Source organism: Coregonus clupeaformis, chromosome 7, assembly GCF_020615455.1.
Source record: "Coregonus clupeaformis isolate EN_2021a chromosome 7, ASM2061545v1, whole genome shotgun sequence".
NCBI lineage: Eukaryota > Metazoa > Chordata > Actinopteri > Salmoniformes > Salmonidae > Coregonus > Coregonus clupeaformis.
In genome coordinates, this window is record NC_059198.1 from 70,460,992 (window position 1) to 70,487,552 (window position 26,561).

General features: G+C 44.8%; 1 protein-coding gene across 3 annotated transcripts in view; it reads right to left on the bottom strand.

Annotated features, from left to right (window-relative positions):
- LOC121569564 (unconventional myosin-X) overlaps positions 1 to 21,141 on the bottom strand; it is a 50,371-nt gene extending 29,230 nt beyond the window's left edge. For 2 of the 3 annotated variants that reach the window (XM_041880639.2, XM_041880638.2), the window contains exons 1-2: positions 20,467 to 21,141; positions 11,263 to 11,318 (exon numbers count right to left, since the gene is read on the bottom strand). In XM_041880639.2, the coding sequence (XP_041736573.1) occupies positions 11,263 to 11,318; positions 20,467 to 20,601 (191 nt within the window). In that variant the 5' untranslated portion in view covers positions 20,602 to 21,141. The remainder of the gene's footprint in view (positions 1 to 11,262; positions 11,319 to 20,466) is intronic. The other variant, XM_041880640.2, reaches the window with a different exon arrangement.
- Between the last annotated feature and the right edge of the window lie 5,420 nt (positions 21,142 to 26,561).

Here is a 26,561-nt window from a genome sequence, read left to right on the forward strand (position 1 = left end):
CTTGCATGCGATTGGCTGTGGTCTTGGGTGCGGCACGCAGCCTGGGAGACAGTGCTACCTGTCAGGCATCGTTCAGGGCTTAAATGCCCCACGAGTGCATTGCGATCAACGCAGTCACAGGGCTCCTTGATGAGGTGGTTATCGTGCATCTGAACAAATTAATGGATGATGCTTGGTACTTTTGATTATCTCGTGAAAATAACTTTTGTTATGTCGTGATCATGAGATAAATACGATGTGATCTCGACATAACAAGGGGATCTTGTTTTTTTCATGTCCTCTCTGGACTAAATATTTGAGCAGAGGGATTGGGCGTTCTGAGTCTGTTGAGTCTACCATTCAGTCAGACTCGTGGAGGCCTGAGTAGCCGAGCTGATGAGTAATTGATTTTGGTTCAGATCAAATTAAAGCAACGAGATGTTAATTAAAGTAAAAACATAGTGTCCTTGCTCTGGGGCTTGGAGGCCAGTGGTCAGAGCCAGACTGCTGGTCTGCTCCGCTCCGGAATACAAAGTGCATCCTTATGAACATGGCTTTCGTCCCAAATGGCACCCTATTCCTTATGTAGTGCACATCTTTTAACCAGGGCCCATAAGGCTGTTCAAAAGTAGTGCACTATATAGGGAATATGGTGCCATTTGGGACATAACCACGGTTGCCCGATCAAAGCCCTCTCATGCAGGGTTATGTTACATCAGTCGCTGAGTAACCAGCCCAGGAAATGACATGGGAGTTGAGATTTGTGATCCGAGGGGTCAAACGTCCAGATAAGGATAAATGGGGGTGTAAAACAGCCGCAGTGCACAACACACACGGCTATGATGAGCTCAACCAGGAGGTCAATGTCCAGCTTTAAACCATGGCTCATATACAGTAGTGAAAGCGATGCAAGTTACCCAGACTTTTTTAGACATCTGAACAAACACATGAGCAACTGTCAAATAACACAGAGGCGTTTTAGACAAACACTGGTCTCTGGGGAAACCTTCAAATACAGTAAGGGAAAAAAGTATTTGATCCCCTGCTGATTTTGTACGTTTGCCCACTGACAAAGACATGATCAGTCTATAATTTTAATGGTAGGTTTATTTGAACAGTGAGAGACAGAATAACAACTAAAAAATCCAGAAAAACGAATGTCAAAAATGTTATAAATTGATTTGCATTTTAATGAGGGAAATAAGTATTTGACCCCTCTGCAAAACATGACTTAGTACTTGGTGGCAAAACCCTTGTTGGCAATCACAGAGGTCAGACGTTTCTTGTAGTTGGCCACCAGGTTTTCACACATCTCAGGAGGGATTTTGTCCCACTCCTCTTTGCAGATCTTCCCTCCAGGACCTTAATGTGCTTCTTCTTGAGCCACTCCTTTGTTGCCTTGGCCGTGTGTTTTGGGTCATTGTCATGCTGGAATACCCATCCACGACCCATTTTCAATTCCCTGGCTGAGGGAAGGAGGTTCTCACCCAAGATTTGACGGTACATGGCCCCGTCCATCGTCCCTTTGATGCGGTGAAGTTGTCCTGTCCCCTTAGCAGAAAAACACCCCCAAAGCATAATGTTTCCACCTCTATGTTTGACGGTGGGGATGGTGTTCTTGGGGTCATAGGCAGCATTCCTCCTCCTCCAAACACGGCGAGTTGAGTTGATGCCAAAGACCTCGATTTTGGTCTCATCTGACCACAACACTTTCACCCAGTTCTCCTCTGAATCATTCAGATGTTCATTGGCAAACTTCAGACGGCCCTGTATATGTGCTTTCTTGAGCAGGGGGACCTTGCAGGCGCTGCAGGATTTCAGTCCTTCACAGCGTAGTGTGTTACCAATTGTTTTCTTGGTGACTATGGTCCCAGCTGCCTTGAGATCATTGACAAGATCCTCCCGTGTAGTTCTAGGCTGATTCCTCACCGTTCTCATGATCATTGCAACTCCACGAGGTGAGATCTTGCATGGAGCCCCAGGCCGAGGGAGATTGACAGTTCTTTTGTGTTTCTTCCATTTGCGAATAATCACACCAACTGTTTTCACCTTCTCACCAAGCTGCTTGGTGATGGTCTTGTAGCCCATTCCAGCCTTGTGTAGGTCTACAATCTTGTCCCTGACATCCTGATAGATGAATTTGTATGTTTATTTTAATGACTAAAGTGTTCCACCCCGATAGTGTATAACTGTGTAAACTGTGTTAGAGTTATAAGACAATAGAACCACTAACAGGGAAGATGTTAGAAACTGTTGGAGACGAGCATTCCATAGTAAGGGGACCTAGAAACTGCTGAAACATTCTATACTGTGGAAAGTTACAGGCCGCCTAAAGGTGGGCGGAGCAAAGTCCTTTTTGTGGACGCGTATAAAAAGGCTATGTGTGTTTTTAGCGCCAGAGCGCTCTCATGAATAAAATGGCTGATCCCTTGCAGACTGGAGAATTTGTTTAATTCAGTTTTAACTAGAGTCTTACACCCTCTGGGGATTATTTAAAGTTTGAGTATTAGAGATATAAATTCTCGTGACACATCCTTGGAGAGCTCTTTGGTCTTGGCCATGGTGGAGAGTTTGGAATCTGATTGATTGATTGCTTCTGTGGACAGGTGTCTTTTATACAGGTAACAAGCTAAGATTAGGAGCACTCCCTTTAAGAGCAGATAGCTTAGTGGGTAAGAGCGTTGTGCCAGTAACCGAAAGGTCGCTGGTTCTAATCCCCGAGCCGACTAGGTGAAATATATGTCGATGTGCCCTTGAGCAAGGCACTTAACCCTAATTGCTCCTGTAAGTTGCTCTGGATAAGAGCGTCTGCTAAATGACTAAAACGTAAAACGTAAACGTAAGAGTGTGCTCCTAATCTCAGCTCGTTACCTGTATAAAAGACACCGGGGAGCCAGAAATCTTTCTGATTGAGAGGGGGTTAAATACTTATTTCCCTCATTAAAATGCAAATCAATTTATAACATTTTTCACATGCGTTTTTCTGTTTTTTTTGTTGTTATTCTGTCTCTCACTGTTCAAATAAACCTACCATTAAAATTATAGACTGATCATTTCTTTGTCAGTGGGCAAACGTACAAAATCAGAAGGGAATCAAATACTTTTTTCCCTCACTGTACAACACATACTGTAGGTAGGTAATGAGCAATCACAGATAGTCTCTTTGTGGTATCTGTGGAGGGAGGGAAGAGGCCCATCTTTCTCTCAAGTCCCCATCCTATCCTCCTCCCCTCTCCATCTCCAGTGGGCATGGCTGGGCCTCTGTCTGAGCTGAGACGGAGGGAGCTGGTGGGAAAATGGGAATGTGGTGATTAAGAGTGGGCCTATATGACCTCCCAGCTCTAAAAATACACTGTTTACTCAAGACCACTGCCAAGGAATTCTGGACTAGGCAGAGGGGAGTGCATAAACGTGTTTCGGGGGAAAACCGGAGGGAGAGGACAGGAAGTGTGTGTGTGTGTGTGTGTGTGTGTGTGTGTGTGTGTTGTGTGTTTGTGTGCTTGTGAGGGCATGCATGCGTGTATGTGACATTGACAATGTGCATGTGAAGGAAGGGGATGTCTTGAAAGGAAGAAAACAATGCATTTCAGGAGCATGAATAGCGTGTAAGCTGCATTAACAAAGCCTTGATAACTTGGCACTTGAAGCTGCACTGCCGGTCAACTTAATAAACCTGTCATGGTTAGATTAGTGGAGAGCTGACATAAGAGCTCCTAGTTCTGTCTGAGTACTGACACACACAGGCAATTACCACACAGACCACATCCAAGGACTTCTTGGAACACACAGATACACACACACACACTTCCAAAGACAGTCGTAAACACTGTCTCTTTCAGTCTCTTCAAGCCATCATTGTCTGGCATCCCACAGCAAGAGTCATGCTCTTGACAGAGAGAGTGTGTTTCATTGAAGGGAGAACAAAGAGAGGGACAGAGAGAAAGAAACCGAGACAGAGAGAGAGAGAGTGGGGTAAAAAAGCTAGCGAGAGCTGCCCTCAGTGGTCCCACTGTGTTCTGCCTCCTGTGTGTCTCCTAGCCTCCCACTCCTCTGTCTGTCTCTGGGCTGCCAACGAGGGGCTCAGTTGAGGCGGGAGAGGGAAGTAGTGGGGAGAAAATAGAGATGATGTGAGACAGATATGGATGCATGTGAGCGAGAGGCTCCTGTCCTGTTTGAGGGGCAGGCAGTAGGCTGATGGGCACATTTAGGCCATGGAGGCATTTCATAAAGGCACCAGACAGACTGTATGGGTTAAGGTTGTATGACAGGCCTCTGTTAGACATCATGGGCCTGACTGCTGCTGACACTGAGCTTGGCACCACATGCTGGAATGAGGGGGTGTCTACGGTCTGTCTACTGTCTATCTACTGACTCTCTACTGTTTGTCTACTGTCTCTACGGTTTGTCTACTGTTTGTCTATTGTCTGTCTACTGTTTGTCTACCGTCTGTCTACTCTGTACTAGACAGGCACCATGGGTGAGCTGCCACTCTGGGACAGTAGGGCAATGCAATGGGAAACTAACACACAACACCTAACCTGATATACAGTACCAGTCAAAAGTTTGGACACACCTACTCATTCAAGGGTTTTTCTTTATGTTTACTATTTTCTACATCGTAGAATAATAGTGAAGACATCAAAACTATGAAATAACACATATGGAATCATGTAGTAACCAAAAAAGTGTTAAACAAATCAAAATATAATTTATATTTTAGATTCCTTTGCCTTGATGACAGCTTTGCACACTCTTGGCATTCTCTCAACCAGCTTCACCTGGAATGCTTTTCCAACAGTCTTGAAGAAGTTCCCACATATGCTGAGCATTTGTTGGCTGCTTTTCCTTTACTCTGCGGTCCAACAGACAGTGTCACCAGCAAAGCACCCCCACACCATCACACCTCCTTCTCCATGCTTTACGGTGGGAACTACACAGGCGGAGATCATCTGTTCACCCACACCGCGTCTCACAAAGACACAGCGGTTGGAACCAAAAATCTCAAATTTGGACTCCAGACCAAAGGACACATTTCCACCGGTCTAATGTCCAATGCTCATGTTTCTTGGCCCAAGCAGGTCTCTTCTTCTTATTGGTGTCCTTTAGTAGTGGTTTCTTTGCAGCAATTCGACCATGAAGGCCTGATTCACACAGTCCCCTCTGAACAGTTGATGTTGAGATGTGTCTGTGACTTGAACACTGTGAAGCATTTATTTGGCCTGCAATCTCAGATACAGGTAACTCTAATGAACTTATCCTCTGCAGCAGAGGTAACTCTGGATCTTCCTTTCCTGTGGCGGTCCTCATGAAAGCCAGTTTCATCATAGCGCTTGATGGTTTTTGCGACTGCACTTGAAGAAACTTTCAAAGTTCTTGAAATGTCTTAAAGTATTGATGGACTGTCGTTTCTCTTTGCTTATGTGAGCTGTTCTTGCCATAATATGGACTTGGTCTTTTACCAAATAGGGCTATCTTCTGTATACCCCCCTACCTTGTCACAACACAACTGATTGGCTCAAACGCATTAAGAAGGAATGAAATTCCACAAATTAACTTTTAAGAAGGCACACCTGTTAATTACATTTTTACATTTTAGTCATTTAGCAGACGCTCTTATCCAGAGCGACTTACAGTTAGTGAGTTCATACATAAAAAAATAAATACAAAATCATACTGGCCCCCCGTGGGAATCGAACCCACAACCCTGGCGTTGCAAACGCCATGCTCTACCAACTGAGCTACATCCCTGCCGGCCAGTCCCTCCCCTACCCTGGACGAATTGTGTGCCGGCCCATGGGTCTCCCGGTCGCGGCCGGCTACAACAGAGCCTGGATTCGAACCAGGATCTCTAGTGGCACAGCTAGCATTGCGATGCAGTGCCTTAGACCACTGCGCCACTCGGGGAAATGCATTCCAGGTGACTACCTCATGAAGCTGGTTGAGAGAATGCCAAGAGTGTGCAAAGCTGTCATCAAGGCAAAGGGTGGCTATTTGAAGAAATGAATGAGTAGGTGTGTCCAAACCTTTGACTGGTAGTGTAGACCTATGTTGCCCATATGGGCACATGCCAGCCTTCCCATCTGATCCCACACCTGTCTCCTCTCTCTCTGCGGTATCACAACTCAATCAACCTAGCGAACCACAGGCTTTGTTCACTTCACACTAGACACTGTGGACGTGAATACACATGTAACTACGCCCACTGAGCTGCTCTGGAGAAGCTTTCTAACCGCAGAACAGAACATGCTCACAGTGAAGCCTGCAGGGCTCGTAATGAGTAATAACGACTACATGACATGACTAATCATGTTCAAATTGAGGTGCTATAAAGGTTACTGCACACAGACGGAGGTGTGGGATGTCCTGTTGGAGCCTATACTTTTCATATTCCGGATGACCATAAATCTATGACGCTCACTTGCAGAATAGTACAAACCCTCCACATCCCTTCAATATTACAGTGCTTTTCAATACAGATGTATTCTGCTTAGTCTACATTCACTTGTGACTGAATTTTCTAAATTCACTCTCAATGGGCCCCTAAAAAACAAATTAAACTGGTCTAATCTGTATGAATAAATCTGAGATAAATCTGACTATACGTCACAGTGTCTCCTCCCTGCTTTGAAATTGGCCATTAGATAGGTGTGGCCAGTGGCCAGGTAATGGTTGAGTACCACAGCACATAATTCTTAGTGTGAATATTATAGTCAGTCAGTTATTTAACACACTCCCTACAGAGCCAGCAGTAAATCACCTGTGTGACAGCTCTGAGGCCTGCCGCTCTTCTCTGCTCTGTGGAGGTGGCAACACACACACACACACACGCTTGCGCCAGCCTCGCCCCTCCAGGGTGTGTTCCTGAAGTGAGATTGAGTCACCTCGCTCACCCTGTCTTCCCTCCCCCTCTCGCTCCCTCAGGAGGTTGCATGTCCCGTCTGACTCTATGCTTCAGAGAGCCTCAGCTCACCGCTCCCTCAGCCCTCCTCCCTCTCCCTTTCCTGTTTGAGTTGTCCTCTTGTAGTGAGTTGTGACATTATCAGGCATGTATACTGTTCATCAGCTATGTTATACAGTTGAAGTCGGAAGTTTACATACACTTAGGTTGTAGTCATTAAAACTAGTTTTTCAACCACTCCACAAATTTCTTGTTAACAAACTATATTTTTGGCAAGTCGGTTAGGACATCTACTTTGTGCATGACACAAGTAATTTTTCCAACAATTATTTACAGACAGATTGTTTCACTTATAATTCACTGTATCACAATTCCAGTGGGTCAGAAGTTTACATACACTAAGTTGACTGTGCCTTTAAACAGCTTGGAAAATTCCAGAAAATTATGTCATGGCTTTAGAAGCTTCTGATAGGCTAATTGACATCATTTGAGTCAATTGGAGGTGTACCTGTGGATGTACATTGAGGGAAAAAAGTATTTGATCCCCTGCTGATTTTGTACGCTTGCCCACTGACAAAGACATGATCAGGTTTATTTGAACAGTGAGAGACAGAATAACAACAAAAAAGTCCAGAAAAACGCATGTCAAAAATGTTATAAATTGATTTGCATTTGAATGAGGGAAATAAGTATTTGACCCCTCTGCAAAACATGACTTAGTACTTGGTGGCAAAACCCTTGTTGGCAATCACAGAGGTCAGACGTTTCTTGTAGTTGGCCACCAGGCACACATCTCAGGAGGGATTTTGTCCCACTCCTCTTTGCAGATCTTCTCCAAGTCATTAAGGTTTTGAGGCTGACGTTTGGCAACTCGAACCTTCAGCTCCCTCCACAGATTTTCTATGGGATTAAGGTCTGGAGACTGGCTAGGCCACTCCAGGACCTTAATGTGCTTCTTCTTGAGCCACTCCTTTGTTGCCTTGGCCGTGTGTTTTGGGTCATTGTCATGCTGGAATACCCATCCACGACTCATTTTCAATGCCCTGGCTGAGGGAAGGAGGTTCTCACCCAAGATTTGACGGTACATGGCCCCGTCCATCGTCCCTTTGATGGGGTGAAGTTGTCCTGTCCCCTTAGCAGAAAAAACACCCCCAAAGCATAATGTTTCCACCTCCATGTTTGACGGTGGGGATGGTGTTCTTGGGGTCATAGGCAGCATTCCTCCTCCTCCAAACACGGCGAGTTGAGTTGATGCCAAAGAGCTCGATTTTGGTCTCATCTGACCACAACACTTTCACCCAGTTCTCCTCTGAATCATTCAGATGTTCATTGGCAAACTTCAGATGGGCCTGTATATGTGCTTTCTTGCGCAGGGGGACCTTGCGGGCGCTGCAGGATTTCAGTCCTTCACGGCGTAGTGTGTTACCAATTGGTTTCTTGGTGACTATGGTCCCAGCTACCTTGAGATCATTGACAAGATCCTCCAGTGTAGTTCTGGGCTGATTCCTCACCGTTCTCATGATCGTTGCAACTCCACGAGGTGAGATCTTGCATGGAGCCCCAGGCCGAGGGAGATTGACAGTTATTTTGTGTTTCTTCCATTTGCGAATAATCGCACCAACTGCTGTCACCTTCTCACCAAGCTGCTTGGCGATGGTCTTGTAGCCCATTCCAGCCTTGTGTAGGTCTACAATCTTGTCCCTGACATCTTTGGAGAGCTCTTTGGTCTTGGCCATGGTGGAGAGTTTGGAATCTGATTGATTGATTGCTTCTGTGGACAGGTGTCTTTTATACAGGTAACAAGCTGAGATTAGGAGCACTCCCTTTAAGAGTGTGCTCCTAATCTCAGCTCGTTACCTGTATAAAAGACACCTGGGAGCCAGAAATCTTTCTGATTGTGAGGGGGTCAAATACTTATTTCCCTCATTAAAATGCAAATCAATTTATAACATTTTTGACATGCGTTTTTCTGGATTTTTTTGTTGTTATTCTGTCACTCACTGTTCAAATAAACCTACCATTAAAATTATAGACTGATAATTTATTTGTCAGTGGGCAAATGTACAAAATCAGCAGGGGATCAAATACTTTTTTCCCTCACTGTATTTCAAGGCCTACCTTCAAACTCAGTGCCTCTTTGCTTGACATCATGGGAAAATCAAAAGAAATCAGCCAAGACCTCAGAAAAAAGATTGTAGACCTCCACAAGTCTGGTTCATCCTTGGGAGCAATTTCCAAATGCCTGAAAGTACCACGTTCATCTGTACAAACAATAGTACGCAAGTGTAAACACCATGGGACCACGCAGCTGTCATACCGCTCAGGAATGAGACGCGTTCTGTCTCCTAGAGATGAACGTACTTTGGTGCGAAAAGTGCAAATCAATCCCAGAACAACAGCAAAGGCCCTTGTGAAGATGCTGGAGGAAACAGGTACAAAAGTATCTATATCCACAGTAAAATGAGTCCTATATCGACATAACCTGAAAGGCCGCTCAGCAAGGAAGAAGCCACTGCTCCAAAACCGCCATAAAAAAGCCAGACTACGGTTTGCAACTGCACATGGGGACAAAGATCGTACTTTTTGGAGAAATGTCCTCTGGGCTGATGAAACAAAAATAGAACAGTTCGGCCATAATGACCATCGTTATGTTTGGAGGAAAAATGGGGTTGCTTGCAAGCCAGAGAACACCATCCCAAACGTGAAGCATGGGGGTGGGAGCATCATGCTGTGGGGGTGCTTTGCTGCAGGAGGGACTGGTGCACTTCACAAAATAGATGGCATTATGAGGAAGGAAAATTATGTGGATATATTGAAGCAACATCTCAAGACATCAGTCAGGAAGTTAAAACTTGGTCGCAAATGGGTCTTCCAAATGACCCCAAGCATACTTCCAAAGTTTGGCTTAAGGACAACAAAGTCAAGGTATTGGAGTGGCCATCACAAAGCCCTGACCTCAATCCTATAGAAGATTTGTGGGCAGAACCGAAAAAGCGTGTGCGAGCAAGGAGGCCTACAACCCTGACTCAGTTACACCACCTCTGTCAGGAGGAATGGGCCAAAATTTACCCAACTTATTGTGGGAAGCTTGTGGAAGGCTACCTGAAACGTTTGACCCAAGTTAAACAATTTAAAGGCAATGCTACCAAATACTAATTGAGTGTATGTAAACTTCTGACCCACTGGGAATGTGATCAAAGAAATAAAAGCTGAAATAAATCATTCTCTCTACTATTATTCTGACATTTCACAAAGTGGTGATCCTAACTGACCTAAGACAGGGAAATTTTACTAGGATTAAATGTCAGGAATTGTGAAACACTGAGTTTAAATGTATTTGGCTAAGGTGTATGTAATTTCCGACTTCAACTGTATAATTCTAGGGCTTTTCACTCACTCCAAACTGTCTGTGCTCTGAGAGGCCTGAGATTGAGATTGTCTGGGAGTGAGGTGGAAGTGGGGAGGGGGTAGATATGGATGTGATGCCTGACTGATAGTGTGGTGCAGGCCTGAGGACTGACATCCCTCATCACCCCCTCCACCACCACCATCCCACACTGACGTCACGTCTTCAGACCGCCACGACCTCTGCTGCTGGTGGAGGTCAAGTGGTCCGTGTGTGTTTGTCTTATCTTGCACCCGGGTGTGAGTGTCACATGGCCTGCAAATCTGGTAGTGGCGCGTACTACAGATATAGAATCTTAATTTGATCACCCTGTTGCAGGAGAACTTGTAGTGTATTTGAGGTTTAAAAGGCTTCTGAAGTCTGTAATTTCCACTTTGAGACTTGATTTTCCCTTACGAAAAATGTATCAACCCCTACAGAAATGACCATTCATTATAATCCACATAATAATTCACATTTCTTGTTGCTGCAGGATCATAATAATAATAATAATATAATATGCCATTTAGCAGACGCTTTTATCCAAAGCGACTTACAGTCATGCGTGCATAAATTTTTGTGTATGGGTGGTCCCAGAGATCGAACCCACTACCTTGGCATTACAAGCGCCGTGCTCTACCAGCTGAGCTACAGAGGATCATCTTTCTGCTGTAGCAAATTGGCTCAAATTAAGATCCTACGTGTACTTCTGCATGTGTGTGTGTGTGTGTGTGTGCGTGTGTGGTCTGGCATACTATATGAGAAACCCCATGAACCAAGCTCTGTAGAGGGAAGTAAAAGATAAAGAGATTGGGTACTAATGATGTCTGTGCTTGGTGACGGATCATTCTACACAGAATCATACACCAACATCAAGAGCTATAGAGGAACTTCTGACGTAAACGTTCTGAAAAACTGGAACACTGACTTCCTAAAAGCAGCACAACATGTGCTCAATCAGGCATACACAAACACACAAACACACACACAAACAACTTACCCGTTTGTCCCATTGGCTGTGCGAGTCGGCTGAGAGAGAGTCACCTCAAGTGGACCCTGTGAAAAAAACAAACAAAAACACTTAACCCAGCTAGCACATTTGGTTCCTTGAAAGTTGTGGACACGTAGGTTTTTTGTTTCCCATTTGTTCTGGGAACGAAGTCATACGTTTCCTGACCGGTAAAACTGATGTTTTTTAACGTTCTGAGAACGGAAGTGAACATTTCGCCTGTTCTGGTGGGAACATTCATATTTAGGTTGCAGGGAGGTTCTGAGAATGTTTTACCATGGTTCCCTGAACATTTTCCTGAGAGGTTTTATTAATGTTCTGAGAACGGAAATTATAGGTTGTTTGAAGGTAATAAAAATAATGTTCTGAGAACATGTTTTAATAAGACTTTTAATAACCCTGATAGCTTAGTTTGGGTTAACTGTCCCACAGAAGAACGTTGTTTCTTAACATTCTCAGAACAATGTGAGAACATTACTTTAAATAGAACCATGAGGAAACCTGTAGGAAACATTAATGCTGAAGTACTGAAATTCCCACAGAAGAACGTTGTTTCTTAACGTTCCCGGAACAATGTGAGAACATTACTTTAAATAGAACCATGAGGAAACCTGTAGGAAACATTAATGCTGAAGTACTGAAATTCCCACAGAAGAACGTTGTTTCTTAACGTTCCCGGAACAATGTGAGAACATTACTTTAAATAGAACCATGATTCCTAATGTAGGAAACGTTATTATGAAACTACTGAAAATCCCACAGAAGAACGTTGTTTCTTAATGTTCTCTGAACATTCCTAGAACATTACCAAAATGTAAATTAAATGTAACCATGTTTAAACTTTTAGGAAATTAAATACCAAGATTCCTGTAGATGTTTTAAAGTTCCTTAAATGTGCTTAGAATGTTCCAAAGCCAAGCAATTATCCTGCACCATTCAAATAAGGTTTTGGGAAGGTTGTATGCAAAATAACCGTAGGGCAACCACCCTCTCACCAAGATCTAAGAAACATTTGGATCTCATAACGTTATGTGCTAGCTGGGAAGAGTCTGCATTCTGATTACAACATACATGTTTAATGAGGGGTGATCTGAGAGAGCTACGGACCCATCAGTTCAAGGTAGATAACCCTGTAGAGATTTGATGTAGGCTAGTTAATGTGCTATGACAGTTAGCATGGTAGGCAAATCATGCTCCCCACAAAAAAAGTAGTTCCCAGGTAAATTCTGAGGTAGTCTAGGTCTAGATGTGGTGATTGCCCCCCTGAAGGTTTGCCCCCCAGACAGCCCTGTGTGTTACAGTATAGCATGCAGCCTGCCTTTCCTGGCAGCCACACCAGGCACATAGCTGCTCTGTTCTTGTAATGGTTGGCTTTCACATGCAAGTGTGAGATGGTGGGGAGAAATATGGCATGCAAAAGAGGCTCATTTAACAGGAGCCAGAAACAGAGGATGATTTTGTGCTTTAGCTCAACACACACCCTACACCCTTTTATACACATCCAGCCGTTTCTGTGAAAAAGGCGACTAACATAAAATGTTATTTGTGGTCGGTCGCACTCCTATCTCACACAGCTGTATGAGTCTTTCTTTGTTTAACCTCTGAATTATTGTTATATAAACACACAAATGAGAAAATGATATATTCAAGTTCCATAAGACTAATGTTGGTACAGTATCAAAGTAAACCAACATAAATAAATCACTTTTTTGCTTAGCAAACACTTCTAGCCAGAGCACTTGAACCTTTAGGTCACTTGACCAGCCAAGGCTGTAACACAGTATAGCCTACCCTCACATGCTAATGGCACTCCTCCGTCAGAGATAGACAGAGAGACAGACAGACAGAGACCGAGAGAGAGAGAGAGGCCAGACCAGGGAGACAAACAGACTAGGCACATAAATGAGGGTGTAGACAGACTCCTGTTTCTACTTTAACTGCACTGATGATTAAGCAGAGAGCTTTTTTTCATTTCCTGGAAAATCACAATGAGGGGCCAAGATCATTTCACTGTACAGTACTTTTCCTCTTAAACAGCCGTCTATCCTCACCCCTCTCTCTGCCTCGCACTGAGAGACATGGCTGTTTTACAGTACATTGTTGCAGTGGCTACTAGCTTGTTGTTTAGGAAAGAAACAGCTGGACATCGATCACAACTTATACCCACATTGAATGACATACAAAATCCAATCCGTCTGTAAAGTAACACTCCTCTCACCAAGTTGGTCTTATGGGAGTTGAGGTGGGCTGTGTCAACTGAATACACGGAGCCCCTGCTAGCAGTCAAGTTAAATCAATTTTCACGGTGGAATAGTGGACTTTAAATTCTGGTGTGCCCTGTGAAGCAGCCATTAGGATTCCTAGCCTGACCTTGGAAAACCTCATCAGAGCTAGCCTGTGATCCAGTTGGCCCGTGTCCGTGGTGCGCTGTGTGTTTCTGTGGCCTGTGTTGTTGTCTCTGAGGAGTCACAGCCTTGAGGGAGGCCCTGCGGCGGCCCGGGGTTCTGGCCTACCTGAAACACTATCCAGGTCAGCTCTGGGCCCCTCGCTGTTCAAACACCACATTTTACTGCTGGGTCTGTTACGTTTAGGACTCTGCCTCTGCAAACACACGCTGCAAAGTGCTTCAGAAAGAATGACAAAAAATGGGTAAAGAAAAACCCAACTACTACTTTACAGTACTACTACTACTCTGTATGAGGGTACTTTACAGTACTACTACTACTCTGTATGAGGGTACTTTACAGTATGCGCTCTGTATGAGGGTACTTTACAGTACGCGCTCTGTATGAGGATACTTTACAGTACTACTACTACTCTGTATGAGGGTACTTTACAGTACGCGCTCTGTATGAGGGTACTTTACAGTACGCGCTCTGTATGAGGGTACTTTACAGTACTACTACTACTCTGTATGAGGGTAGACGCCGGGCGGAGGGCCGGAGGTCAAATGAAAGGATAAGAAAAAGGTGTGGGTAATATGACTGAGTTAAAGTTTAACCCAGGGAGTGGTACCGTAAACGTCAGACGAGCCCGACAGAAATGACTAAATGGTGTCGTAAAGCAATTTGTGAATGAGGCTTGAGCGGGCTGTGTCCCTCCCCTGCTCCTGGCTCTGCTTGGCCCTCTTGTCGACCCTCAACTGTCTGGCCAAGTCCCGTTCTCTAGACATTCTGCTCACACCATGGCACAGCCTGAGCCTGCCATGTCTGACAGAGAGAGAACTGGTGTCTGAACTGATTGAAGTCACTGTTTGTCAATTGCCATATGGCAAGTCTGCTTATAAATCCAATAAATAAATCCTCCACAGTCTTATTTTGAGTAGGTACTCTCTAAGAAAAGAACACTGTCACTGAACATTATTACCCCTGTCTGTTTAACTAGGCCAGAGGCTCCCAAACATTTTCACTCAGGAAAAGTCTGCAGTTTTAAAGCTAATTTTCTTGCCATTCTATACATTTTGCCATGTCTAATGTGTATTCATGTGATATTGGAGTGACTCTAACATTACAACAAAATCTATGGGCTAAAAACCATAGCTAAAAAACATTAGCTGACATGGGCTAGTTGATCTGGACATTTCTGACAAGTTAGAGATAGCTCTCTAAGGTATGTAATGACTGACATGACAAGAGGAAAACTGATGATGCATTATCCAATTTCGAAATTGCACCTTGTGCATTCCACTATTACAACTTTCAAGAGTAAGTTGAAAGCGTCCCCCCCTGTCGATCCCTTGTGCACCCCCCCCCAGTTTGGGAGCCACTGATCTAGACTACCTCTTTAAATGCATAGTCCCAAAAATGATAGAAGGAGAAAAAAAGGAGGGAATGGCTATTCAGAAGTCTGGCAGAGTTGATCTCGCTGGAGAGAGTAGACAGAGTGGAAGAGAGGGCAGGCAGGGGATGAATCATCCGGACTGGAGCGGGGCCGGGAAGGAGGGAGGGAGAGATGCTGTGATGTATTCGTTCCGTGGCTCACTTCCGCTCTCCTCTGGCCCCCCTCCACCACCAGCCCCTCCTCCCTCCTCCCCCTGCAGCTCTCCTGGGAGGCTGAGTAACCAGGATGAAATGTTCGGGCTCTGCCAACGCCAGCCTGAGGACCAGATGTGTGGCCTGAAGGTGGTGAGGCCGCGACGCAACGGAAACCAAATATAAACCAGTGTACCGTAACACCTCTGAAGACTCTTTTTTAATAAAGAGGGAGAAGGGGAGGGCAGGGGCATCGCCGTAGCCCGGTTAACGGGACCCACATTCGGGCAAGCCAGGGCCTGTTTCTTCCCGGTAACGCTGGCAACTGTCGTAGACGGGCGCGTTGCCCGGTGGCAAAGATAGCTAGGCCTAACTTCACATTGCATCTAGCAGAATGCTGAGATTTAAGTGGAAACCTGGAAGGGAGAAAGAATGACGGATGTCCTCTCCTTAGTGCCCTGGCTATCTCAACACTGGAGGCATTCAGCTCAGTCTGCCTGACTGTTTGGGCAGCTGTTGGGAGAGCAATTTCTTTGAATCCGGATTGTAAACATGCAGGGGAAAGGTTCTGAACTGGTCCAGGCAGGGACCGCTCTGCCAGCCAAGCCTGCACAAGCGTCACAACTGACTCATGCCTCCAACCTCAGCTGGAGCAAAGGCCGGGTACAGCGCGTCACTCCATGGTTTCAGTATTACGGCTTTTACACTTCACAGCCCTTCTTGGCACCACAGAGGAAAACGCCGACGTAGGAGATGGTGGTGGTGGTGAAGATGTTGGATGGATGTATCTGGAGCGGAGGGGAGACTCCTCACTCCTCTACCAGGCCTGTGGGTAGCTGTGGTCATCCCTGGCAGCAGCAGGGACCATTTAGCTAACAGGCTTTTACAGAGAAAACGTTCCAACACACACACACAGGGAGGCCTGGGAGGTCTGACCTCCTGTCTCAAAGTGCGGCTTGTCAAACGCTGGACGTAACTGAGGCCACTGTGTAAACAGTGGAACTTCCCTGTAGGGCTTTCCCCAGACCAGGACTCATCTACAACACCCACCCTCCGACCCCACCCCCAAAACCACCTTTGGAAAGTGTGCTGTAGTGGTACATGCTTAGTCTGTGTCAGCTGAGGTCTAATGGTTGGCTCAGCAGGTAGTATTGACTGGTCGTTTCTATATCCAGCACACATCAGTGAGAGGGGGCAGGCCGGGAGGAAACAGGATTAGGAGTAGGCAGGAAATCAATAATCAATATTTTCTAGGAAGTTGTGTCCGGTTGTAGTTAAGGAGCTGATAAAATCCCAAGCGGGAGGTTAGGGCTACTGTTGTAGAAAAGGGTATGAACACACGATAACCTATGACCACACAATAACCTAAGTCACTGGAGCAAACCAAAGGCAGTGGTATGAACAATAGGCCAAACCCCCATCACCACTCATTCACATAGCCTATGCTCACTGTAGTCCAGATAATACAATATGGATGGCGACACAATTAATGTGAAATTAGATCATTATTGATTTGAACAGGGATGTTCTTTAGAGGGTACTCTCTTTGTTCTCTTTTGGGAAAGGAAGTGTGCAGCGCACTATTGGTGTCACGCCCTGACGTATGGAACTCTTGTTTGTGGAGTCAGGGTGTGTGAATCTATGTTTTCTATGTTTAGGATCTAGAGTTGTGTTTCTATGTTTGGCCGGGTGTGATTCCCAATCAGAGACAGCTGTCGCTCGTTGTCTCTGATTGGGGATCATACTTAGGTAGCCCAGTTGCCTACTATGTTTGTGGGATCTTGTTCTGTGTATAGGCTTGTATTGTGTATAGCCTTGGACGTCACGTCACGTCACGTCACGTCACGTCACGTCACGTCACGTCACGTCACGTCACGTCACGTAACGTCGGTTTGTTTTGTGTTTAGTATTAAATAAACATGTTCGCATACCACGCTGCACCTTGGTCTGACCCGTCTCTCAACGATCGTGACAATTGGGTAAATCCATATGAATTCATTTCAAAAGTTTACAAACAGGGTTGTCAAACTATTTAATAATTTCTTGCACAAAAATGTTTTGAATAGACATTTTCTTTTAGCTTGAATGTAAATTATCTAAAAACGCGTAAACTCCGATTTTTTTCATATTCGCATATGTTGTAGCTTAGACCCAACTTTACATCATCTGAGGTTTTAGTGTTGTGCCGGCCATCGGCTGAGACACAACACGCTGTTGAATACAGGGTGGGTGTCATTTCAATAATATAATTTTAAGTTCTAATAACTACCACAAAGATGGCCGTCGGTCCACCTACCATCGAATGTCAACTGGTCATGTCTATACTATTATCTATCCTTCAATGATTTCAACAGATTTCCTATGGAGGATTGACAGTAGGCTCAAATGAAAAACAACATATTCCCATTCAAGTCAACATTCTCTGATGTGTGGACCTCCAACCATCTTTGTGGTATTATATGAATGTTAAAATGTCTATTTGATTCCCATTTTAGTACATTTATCAACCAAAACATGACACCCACCCTGTATTCAAGAGCATGTTGTGTCTCAACCGATAGCGGGCACAACACAAATACCTCAGATTATGTAAAATAGATTATAAACTTCAACATATGCGAATATGTAAAAAAAATCAGTTTTTAGATAATTGACGATTAAGGTTAAAAAATGACTTCTTTTTTTTTTACAGATATTAGAAAACAGTTTGACAAACCTGTTTGCAAGCTTTTACATGATATCAATCTCAACCATTGATATTTTCCAGTTATGAAGACATGGATGTCTCATGGTATGGTGGGATATGCAAAATAAGTCATTTTGAGCACCTCTTGAATGTTTTGGCATTCAGGTCCAAAAAGTCACTTTCTGAGTACTTCTACAATGGGCAAATATGTATGGAAGGTTTCATTCAAATCAAAAGGGATGCTGTCAAAAAGTGAGTGAACTCAAATGGATTTACCCTCCTGTAAGTCACAAGTCACAAAGGGGTAAAGTGAGAAGGCATGATTGAGGGGCTAAGGGGTGGTGACAATTTTTGGGCTGGAGATGCATGGCTAGGTTTGGATGGGGGGGTTATGCTACATGGTGGGAGGTGGAGCACAGGAGGTTGGTGGCACCTTAATTGGGGAGGACGGGCTCGTGGTAATGGCTGGAGCGGAATCAGTGGAATGGTATCAAATACATCAAACATGGGTTCCATGTGTTTGATGCCATTCCATTAGCTCCTTTCCAGCCATTATTGTGAGCCGTCCTCCCCTCAGCAGCCTCCACTGAGGTGGAGAGTGTCTTACTTTAAGCCCATCAGGCGGACTTAACTGAGACATACTACTATAACCCTGCATTGATTGAGGAAATGGACCATGGTTGGAGTTTTATTAGCTATCACTGCCAGACAGATGGTGTATAATGATCAAGACATGGGATGTTTGCCAAGAAGAACAACTCTCCAGTACTGACACCTCTCTGGATCCCCCTGAGCACCAGATGTTCCTCTTATCTCCAGACCAGACGTCTGTTAGTGCAGTTGGACTGCTGGGAAGAGACCTGCCTATCCATCGCAATTCAAGACCATTTTCATAAAAACGTATCTCTCTCCAGTTTCTAAAACAAAAGTGTGTAACAGCTGGCAGACAGAAGGGATGATATGAATGGATATAGACTTTCACTCATAGCATCTTCAGAGGTGAACAGGAGGGGAGAGTGGACTATTCTGCTGGATGGCTGTTTCAGTTTGTGATAGATGGGAACATTTTCAAACCATGTTCTTGGAGTGGTTAGCTAATGTTGTGCAAGAAGATATGCTGCCCAAGTCAAGCTAAGCACTGCAAGCAACACAGAAAATATGACTGAAAGCGTAACATGAAGAAATATTGAATTAAGCCTACAACTATATGGCTTGCTAAGCTGCGGTCAATAATATTGACTTTGACAATGAATTCTAGGTAAAGCTCCTTTTTAATGGACATGTGAGGGTACAGTACATTGTGTCCTAGATTGACGTAAAGAGGTTACCTCAATACAAGGCAACAATGACCCCTCACAAGTGGGCGGACAATGCTGAACTCTCTGTGCCCGATTAGATGACTAACATTACTGAGAGAAGACAAGGCCACAGTCTTGTTTGCCATAGAGTGGACGGACGCCACAGGATCGATTCCATTCAACACTGGGCTTTATTGGTTGCATCACACTGTGTGGGATTGCTCAATGTTGCCCAGGCTTCAAAGAACAGGCCAAATACAGGGATCAACACACATTCTGTCTGTCTGTGTGCACTGTATCCATGACAGTGGGATTGTATTTTATTGTGATGGAGGGAGCAGATCACATGAATGACCTGACACACTCCCTGTATCCTGGAAAAGGAATCTGTCAGGTCAGCATGATGGTACCACTTCAAAACTGTAAATGTGGGCTCTGTGACAAGGCTGACCTACTACAACCTCTAGGCTAGGCCTATCTTTGTGCACATAGGCTGCTCATTCCTGCCTATGTCTGTATGTTACCATGTGTATCAATCTTGGATAGGATTCTAACGTGGAATATGGTTCTAATCAAATGTTTTTTTTGCATGGATAGACCTTGCCCTGGCCCAACTCTGCTTCCTTTTCCTGCTGCTGAATCCATAGCCAGCAGTGAGTGTATTCATGAGCTGGTGCTCAGGGCAAAATCAGGAGGGTGGGTAACTAGGGTGACGAAGAGTCATGTAGCCAGCTATACCTCTCTGTGTTGAGGAATGAAATTGGTTCATCAACTTATAGCTGCCACTTATGTGTTGTCCTTCAAAGCAAGATGCACCATGATTTATGCTGGCTATGTAGCCTATGCTTAGTTATAACTATGTTATACAATTTACAGGTGTCAGTAAGCAATGAGATTAAAATACAATTTCTACTTTGTGTACTCTCAAACATGTTCCAAACAGGTTAAATGCTTGATTACATTTTATAAACATGTAGCGTCAGCCTTTATGGTGTGTTATTATAAGGCATTTAATATGTTAACTCTCCCTATGTAGCAAATTCCCAACTGACTGACATATTGGCTGTTATTTAGTAGTCAGGAAGATGGAAATAATACATTATAAGGTGGTCATAGGCTATGCATAGATGTGTATGACAAGTCTTAACAACGCAGTATAACTGCATCATAGGGGAGGAGGGGGCATACAAATAATATTAACATGGTAATACTAATTATGCATGCAGATAAGGTTACTTACACGTCTGTTGCAAGTCAGGTCCTCCTTGTTGCGCAACTCAAAAGATTCTTCCTCCTCTTTCTCCCCATAGTCCCGTCCGAGCAAATTGAAACCCTGCCTGCAGCACAGAAACCAGCTAAATCCTTGCAAAGGCATTCAAATCGGGTAAAGTTAGGTGTTTTCGACTATTCTTGTCGTAAAGTCAACATTCAACGTCTGGCCTCTGAGGGTACGCTTGTACGTCTCACAGTACGTAACTAAATCCAGAGTCGCGTGAGGATAACATCCAAGTTGAACAGCTTCTCTCCATAGACTTCCAGAGAGGGAATATGAGAAACAGTCTCAGACGCCAAGACAACAGTCCAACACTAGCCTATAGAAGAAACATAGAGGCTATCCAAGAGTTCAACCTGGTGAAAATTAGTCTGAAAGTTGTGTCAAATCTGTCCTTCCAAAATGATAGTTGTTGCCTTGTCCCAACACCTTGCTCGTATCTGAAGTCGTCGCGCACGTTTTCACAAGCTAACTAAAATGCCAATGTATTTACTCTTCAAACGTAAATACCACTACTGGCTGACAAAACCATGAACATTGTAAATAAGAGCCGTCTAAAGAAATCAATATGAAGAGCGAAATTATTGTTGTCTGCTGCTATTCACATATTACAGTGTAGTAGCTAAAGGGTAGGCAGGCGATTATGACTGACTTGATTTGAGTTTGAACAAAAGCGTGCAAGAGATCAGCCAGCCTTGAATGGGCGGGGCGAGCCGTCCCCTCATGTCCAATGCGAAATATTACCGGCTGGACTCTAACACGCCCAGGCAAGGCACGCCCATCTTGCGCGACCCAGCTAGTCACATGCACGCGCACACACATACACACGCACACCCCAACAGACTATTGCGTCACATGCCTCTTTGATGACCTACCACTTTAGCATCCTTGCCCATCATTCTTGAGAAAATAACTTTCAGCAGAGTAAGTGGGATTGCATATTTCATAGAAAATGCTTGAAACACATCCTACAACAACCCAAACTCCATGAAACATTCGCTATGCCTTCTTGATGAAGAGATTCCATAAAAACAAGCCACTTTGATACAGCTAGGACTGTTTCCTATCAGGTTAGGAGAATTAGATTAAGGTTGGGAAAAGAGTTAGGGTTAGCAAAAATGCTCTCCTAACCTGCTACGAAAAGTTACTTGTATCAAAGTGGCATGTTTTTAGGGAGTCCCTATGTTTTCTTACCACATATCTACTTCATGTTTGTGTGAAGGCTACTGTAAATACTGTGTATGGTAGGCCTAAGCCAGTGCTTGTGTAATTGTGTATTTTCTGGCTGTTTTTTCTGGTTGATTTAGTGTGTGAGTGTGTGTGTGTGTGTGCGCGCCTGAGGGTGATGTTAATACAGGCATTTGCTCTCGGAAACACATGAAATGCCTCGATAGGAAGCAGATGGACTCTCTCCCTTTATTCTCTATTCCAGGAAACTCCTTTCAATTACTTCACAGACAGTTATGGTGATCACTGATCACTAATAGACAGAGCTCGTCTTCCCAAATGTTGTTAACAAAGGTAAGCCTGTCTGTGACTTTGTTTGGGTTTGTACTACAAGAAAGCATTTTTCTCTACTTGTGATATCAGATGGAACTCATGAGTATTACTTTGTGATCGGAACTTCTTTATCATGACTACCAGATTTAATCAATTATATCTAGATGTGTTTTTAGCCAATATGAATTTGGCAAATTATACTTGGTGTTTTGTTCCAGAGTGAATATTGATCAGTAATTACCAGACAATATAGCTTTGACACTAGACTAATAATATACTAGACTAGTGTATGAAATTAGCTTTTAGAGCAATTCAGGAGAACTAGAAAACAACCAAAACCTCAAAAAGTCTATCCACATTCCCCTCACTTACATAGGCCTACAACCTCTTACAATGGTCCACACACACACAGTCGTGAAGAAGACGCGACAGTGCCTCTCCCCCTCAGGAGGTTGAAAATATTTGGCATGGGACCTGAAATCCTCAAAAAGTTATACGGCTGCACCATTAAGAGCATCTTGACTGGCTGTAACTGCTTGGTATGGCAACTGCACCGCCCTCCATCACATGGCGCTACAGAGGGTGGTGCGGAGAGCCGAGTACATCACTCCCTGCCATCCAGGACCTCTATTTATTTTATTTTTATTTTTATTTTTGGTCATTTAGCAGACGCTCTTATCCAGAGTGACTTACAGGAGCAATTAGGGTTAAGTGCCTTGCTCAAGGGCACCTCGACAGATATTTCACCTAGTCGGCTCGGGGATTAGAACCAGCGACCTTGCGGTTACTGGCACAACGCTCTTACCCACTAAGCTACCTGCCGCTCTATATCAGGCGATGTGAAAGGAAGGCCCGGAAAATTGTTAAAGACCCCAGCCATCCAAGCCATAGACTGTTCTCTCTGCTTCCACACGGCAAGCGGTACCGAGCAACAATTCTGATACCAACAGGCTCCTGAACAGTTTCTATCCCCAGCCATAAGACTGCAAAATAGCTAACAAAATGGCTGCGCAGACTATCTACATTGACCCTTTAATTTTAATTTTATTCTTGCACTGACTCTATGCACGCCCACAGGACTCCACACACCCACTCACACACACACACACACACACACACACACAAACACACTTCATTGGTTCACACACATAACACGCACACACATTCATACTGACTCTACACACACGCACGCACACACACTCACATACAATCATTATATACGCTGCTGGTATTCTGTTTCTCATATATCCTGATGCCTAGTCACCTTACCCCTATACATATCTACCTCTACCACTCCAGTATCCCTGCACACTGTAAATATGGGACTGGCACTGACCCTGGAACTGACCCTGTATATAGCTACTTACCCAGGAACTGACCCTTTATATAGCTACTGACCCTGGAACTGACCCTGTAAATAGCTACTGACCTAGGAACTGACCCTGGAACTGACCCTGGAACTGACCCTGTATATAGCTACTGACCCTGGAACTGACCCTGGAACTGATTTGACCCTGTATATAGCTACTGACCCTGGAACTGACCCTGGAACTGATTTGACCCTGTATATAGCTACTGACCCTGGAACTGACCCTGGAACTGACCCTATATATAGCTACTGACCCTGGAACTGACCCTGGAACTGATTTGACCCTGTATATAGCTACTGACCCTGGAACTGACCCTGGAACTGATTTGATCCTGTATATAGCTACTGACCCTGGAACTGACCCTGTTATAGCTACTTACTTTCTCGTGTTCTTCTTATTTCTATTTCTCGTGTGTTTTTTTCCTACTTTACTTAATTTTATAGTACTACGGATATTGATTTCTTAATTGTTGGGAAAGAGGTTGTAGGAAAGGTATTTCACTGTACTTGTGCATGTGACAATAAAACGTGAAACTCTTTCTACACCATAACACTCCACCACTGTCCAACCCAAACTCTAACTCTTATACTGTCCTTTTGACGCCCTCAAACACACACAGAGACACACACACACGCACGCACCCGCGCACACATGCACGCGCACACACATACACACACACACACACACACACACACACATACACACACACACACACACACACACACACACACACACACACACACACACACACACACTCCACAATCCTCCCCCACCTTTCCCTCTTCCACTTTGCTGAGCACTCTGTAAAGGTGCAATGGTAGGAGGCAGAGTGACTGGTGCTAAATCCAGACACGTGATATCTCTCTAGACCCCTCGGCGCTCACTCTCATTTCTCCCTTAATATCCCTTCATTTCCCCTGCGCTGCTTGGAGCAAACTCGCCCATGCACATACACACACACACACACACACACACTTCTGTCACCCCAATGCTCTGTGAACCCCCCACCCCTTCTGTAACCCACAGGGCTGTGAGGGATGAACTCTCATTATTGTGTGCAGCACAGCAGCTCAATAAAAGCCTATGGGCGCCAGGGCCACGCTGCACAGTGTCATGGACCATAAGCTCTCTGTCTGCCTCCCGCCCTCAGCTCCCCAGGCCACCCCCAGCCCAGTACTATGAGAGGGGAGAGGAGAGGAGCTGCTCACTGTTTTACAACAACTGTACCATGACACAGACAGAGCGAGAGAGTGGGGGGATGGCTTAAAATGCGGGTGTGAAGTTTTTGATCTGTTTATAGTGAGTATATATGTCAGTGTATGGATGTGTTTTTTTCGGAGTATTTTTTCGGAGTATTTCCCCAGCAGCTCTCCTCAGTAATTCTCTCCTTGTCTCAAGTGAAAGGCCCTCCCCCACTTCCCCTCTATCTGTATCCATTCTCAGTTGTCTCTCTCTCTCTCTCTCTCTCTCTCTCTCTCTCTCTCTCTCTCTCTCTCTCTCTCTCTCTCTCTCTCTCTCTCTATCAATCTTCTCTCTCTCTCTCTCTCTCTCTCTCTCTCTCTCTCTCTCTCTCTCTCTCTCTCTCTCTCTCTCTCTCTCTCTCTCTCTCTCTCTCTCTCTCTCTCTCTCTCTCTCTCTCTCTCTCTCTCTCTCTCTCTCTCTCTCTCTCTATCAATCTCTCTCTCTCTCTCTCTCTCTCTCTCTCTCTCTCTCTCTCTCTCTCTCTCTCTCTCTCTCTCTCTCTCTCTCTCTCTCTCTCTCTCTCTCTCTCTCTCTCTCTCTCTCTCTCTCTCTCTCTTTTTCTCTCTCTCTCTCTCTCTGGGGAGGACAGATCCTCCCCATCCTCCCCCATATCCCAAAACAATACCCCAGAGGCCCAGCTCCCACAGAACTGCAGGAACATATGTTTTATTTTTAGAGCTCACTCGCTCAGCCCACGCCAACGCAATAAAACGGAAAGAAATAAAGGCCTCTCCCTCCAATAATGGTTTAAGAGAGTTGAAGTTTCACAGAAAGTGAATGGCTGTTATTATGATTACCCTCATAGAGCAAGATAATTCATAGTCAGAGTGTCTGATTTGTTTTTCTTTGTTTGCTGAAGGAAGGAGCATCCAAAATATTCAATATTCCTCTTTCTCTGTTTGCGCCAACACAAAGAGATTGATCCCATTCATTTACAGTCTCTTTCCAAACTGTTACTCTCACCCAGCCCCCCTCTTTCTTTCTTTCTTTCTTTCTTTCTTTCTTTCTTTCTTTCTTTCTTTCTTTCTTTCTTTCTTTCTTTCTTTCTTTCTTTCTTTCTTTCTTTCTTTCTTTCTTTCTTTCTTTCTTTCTTTCTTTCTTTCTTTCTCTCGCTTCCCCCATCTCTCCCCTTCCCCCTTCTGTCTTCCTCTCCTCCTGCTCTCCTCCTTCAAGCCCCCCTCTCTCCTGCCTCTCAGTTTCCCGCAGTTGAGATATGATGCTCCATTAACACATGCACACACAGTCACTCACACAGGCTAATCTGATACAGTGTGTCAGGCTCAGGCACCGGATCAGGAGCAGGGGGTGGATGAGGGGGTTAGTTAGCAGGCTAACCTGATACAGCGTGTCAGGCTGAGGCACCGGATCAGGAGCAGAGGGTGGATGAGGGGGTTAGTTAGCAGGCTAACCTGATACAGTGTGTCAGGCTGAGGCACCGGATCAGGAGCAGGGGGTGGATGAGGGGGTTAGTTAGCAGGTTAACCCTGATACAGCGTGTCAGGTTGAGGCACCGGATCAGGAGCAGGGGGTGGATGAGGGGGTTAGTTAGCAGGCTAATCTGATACAGTGTGTCAGGCTAAGGCACCGGATCAGGAGCAGGGGGTGGATGAGGGGGTTAGTTAGCAGGTTAACCTGATACAGCGTGTCAGGCGGAGGCACCGGATTAGGAGGAAGGTGGTGGATGAGGGGGTTAGTTAGCAGGCTAATCTGATACAGCGTGTCAGGCTGAGGCACCAGATCAGGAGCAGGGGGTGAATGAGGGGGTTAATTAGTAGAGAGTTAGAGTGGGCTTGTGGATGTGGTAGTGGGCCCCCTAGTGCAAACACAGGCCAGCCCTGCTCCTCTCCTCTCTAGCCTGGTGAGTGGAGAACCATGTCTGTGACCCCACTCTCCAAGGGTGTCTCAGGGGGAGTGGGATATGCATTTTCATTATGGGATATTTCCATTTCA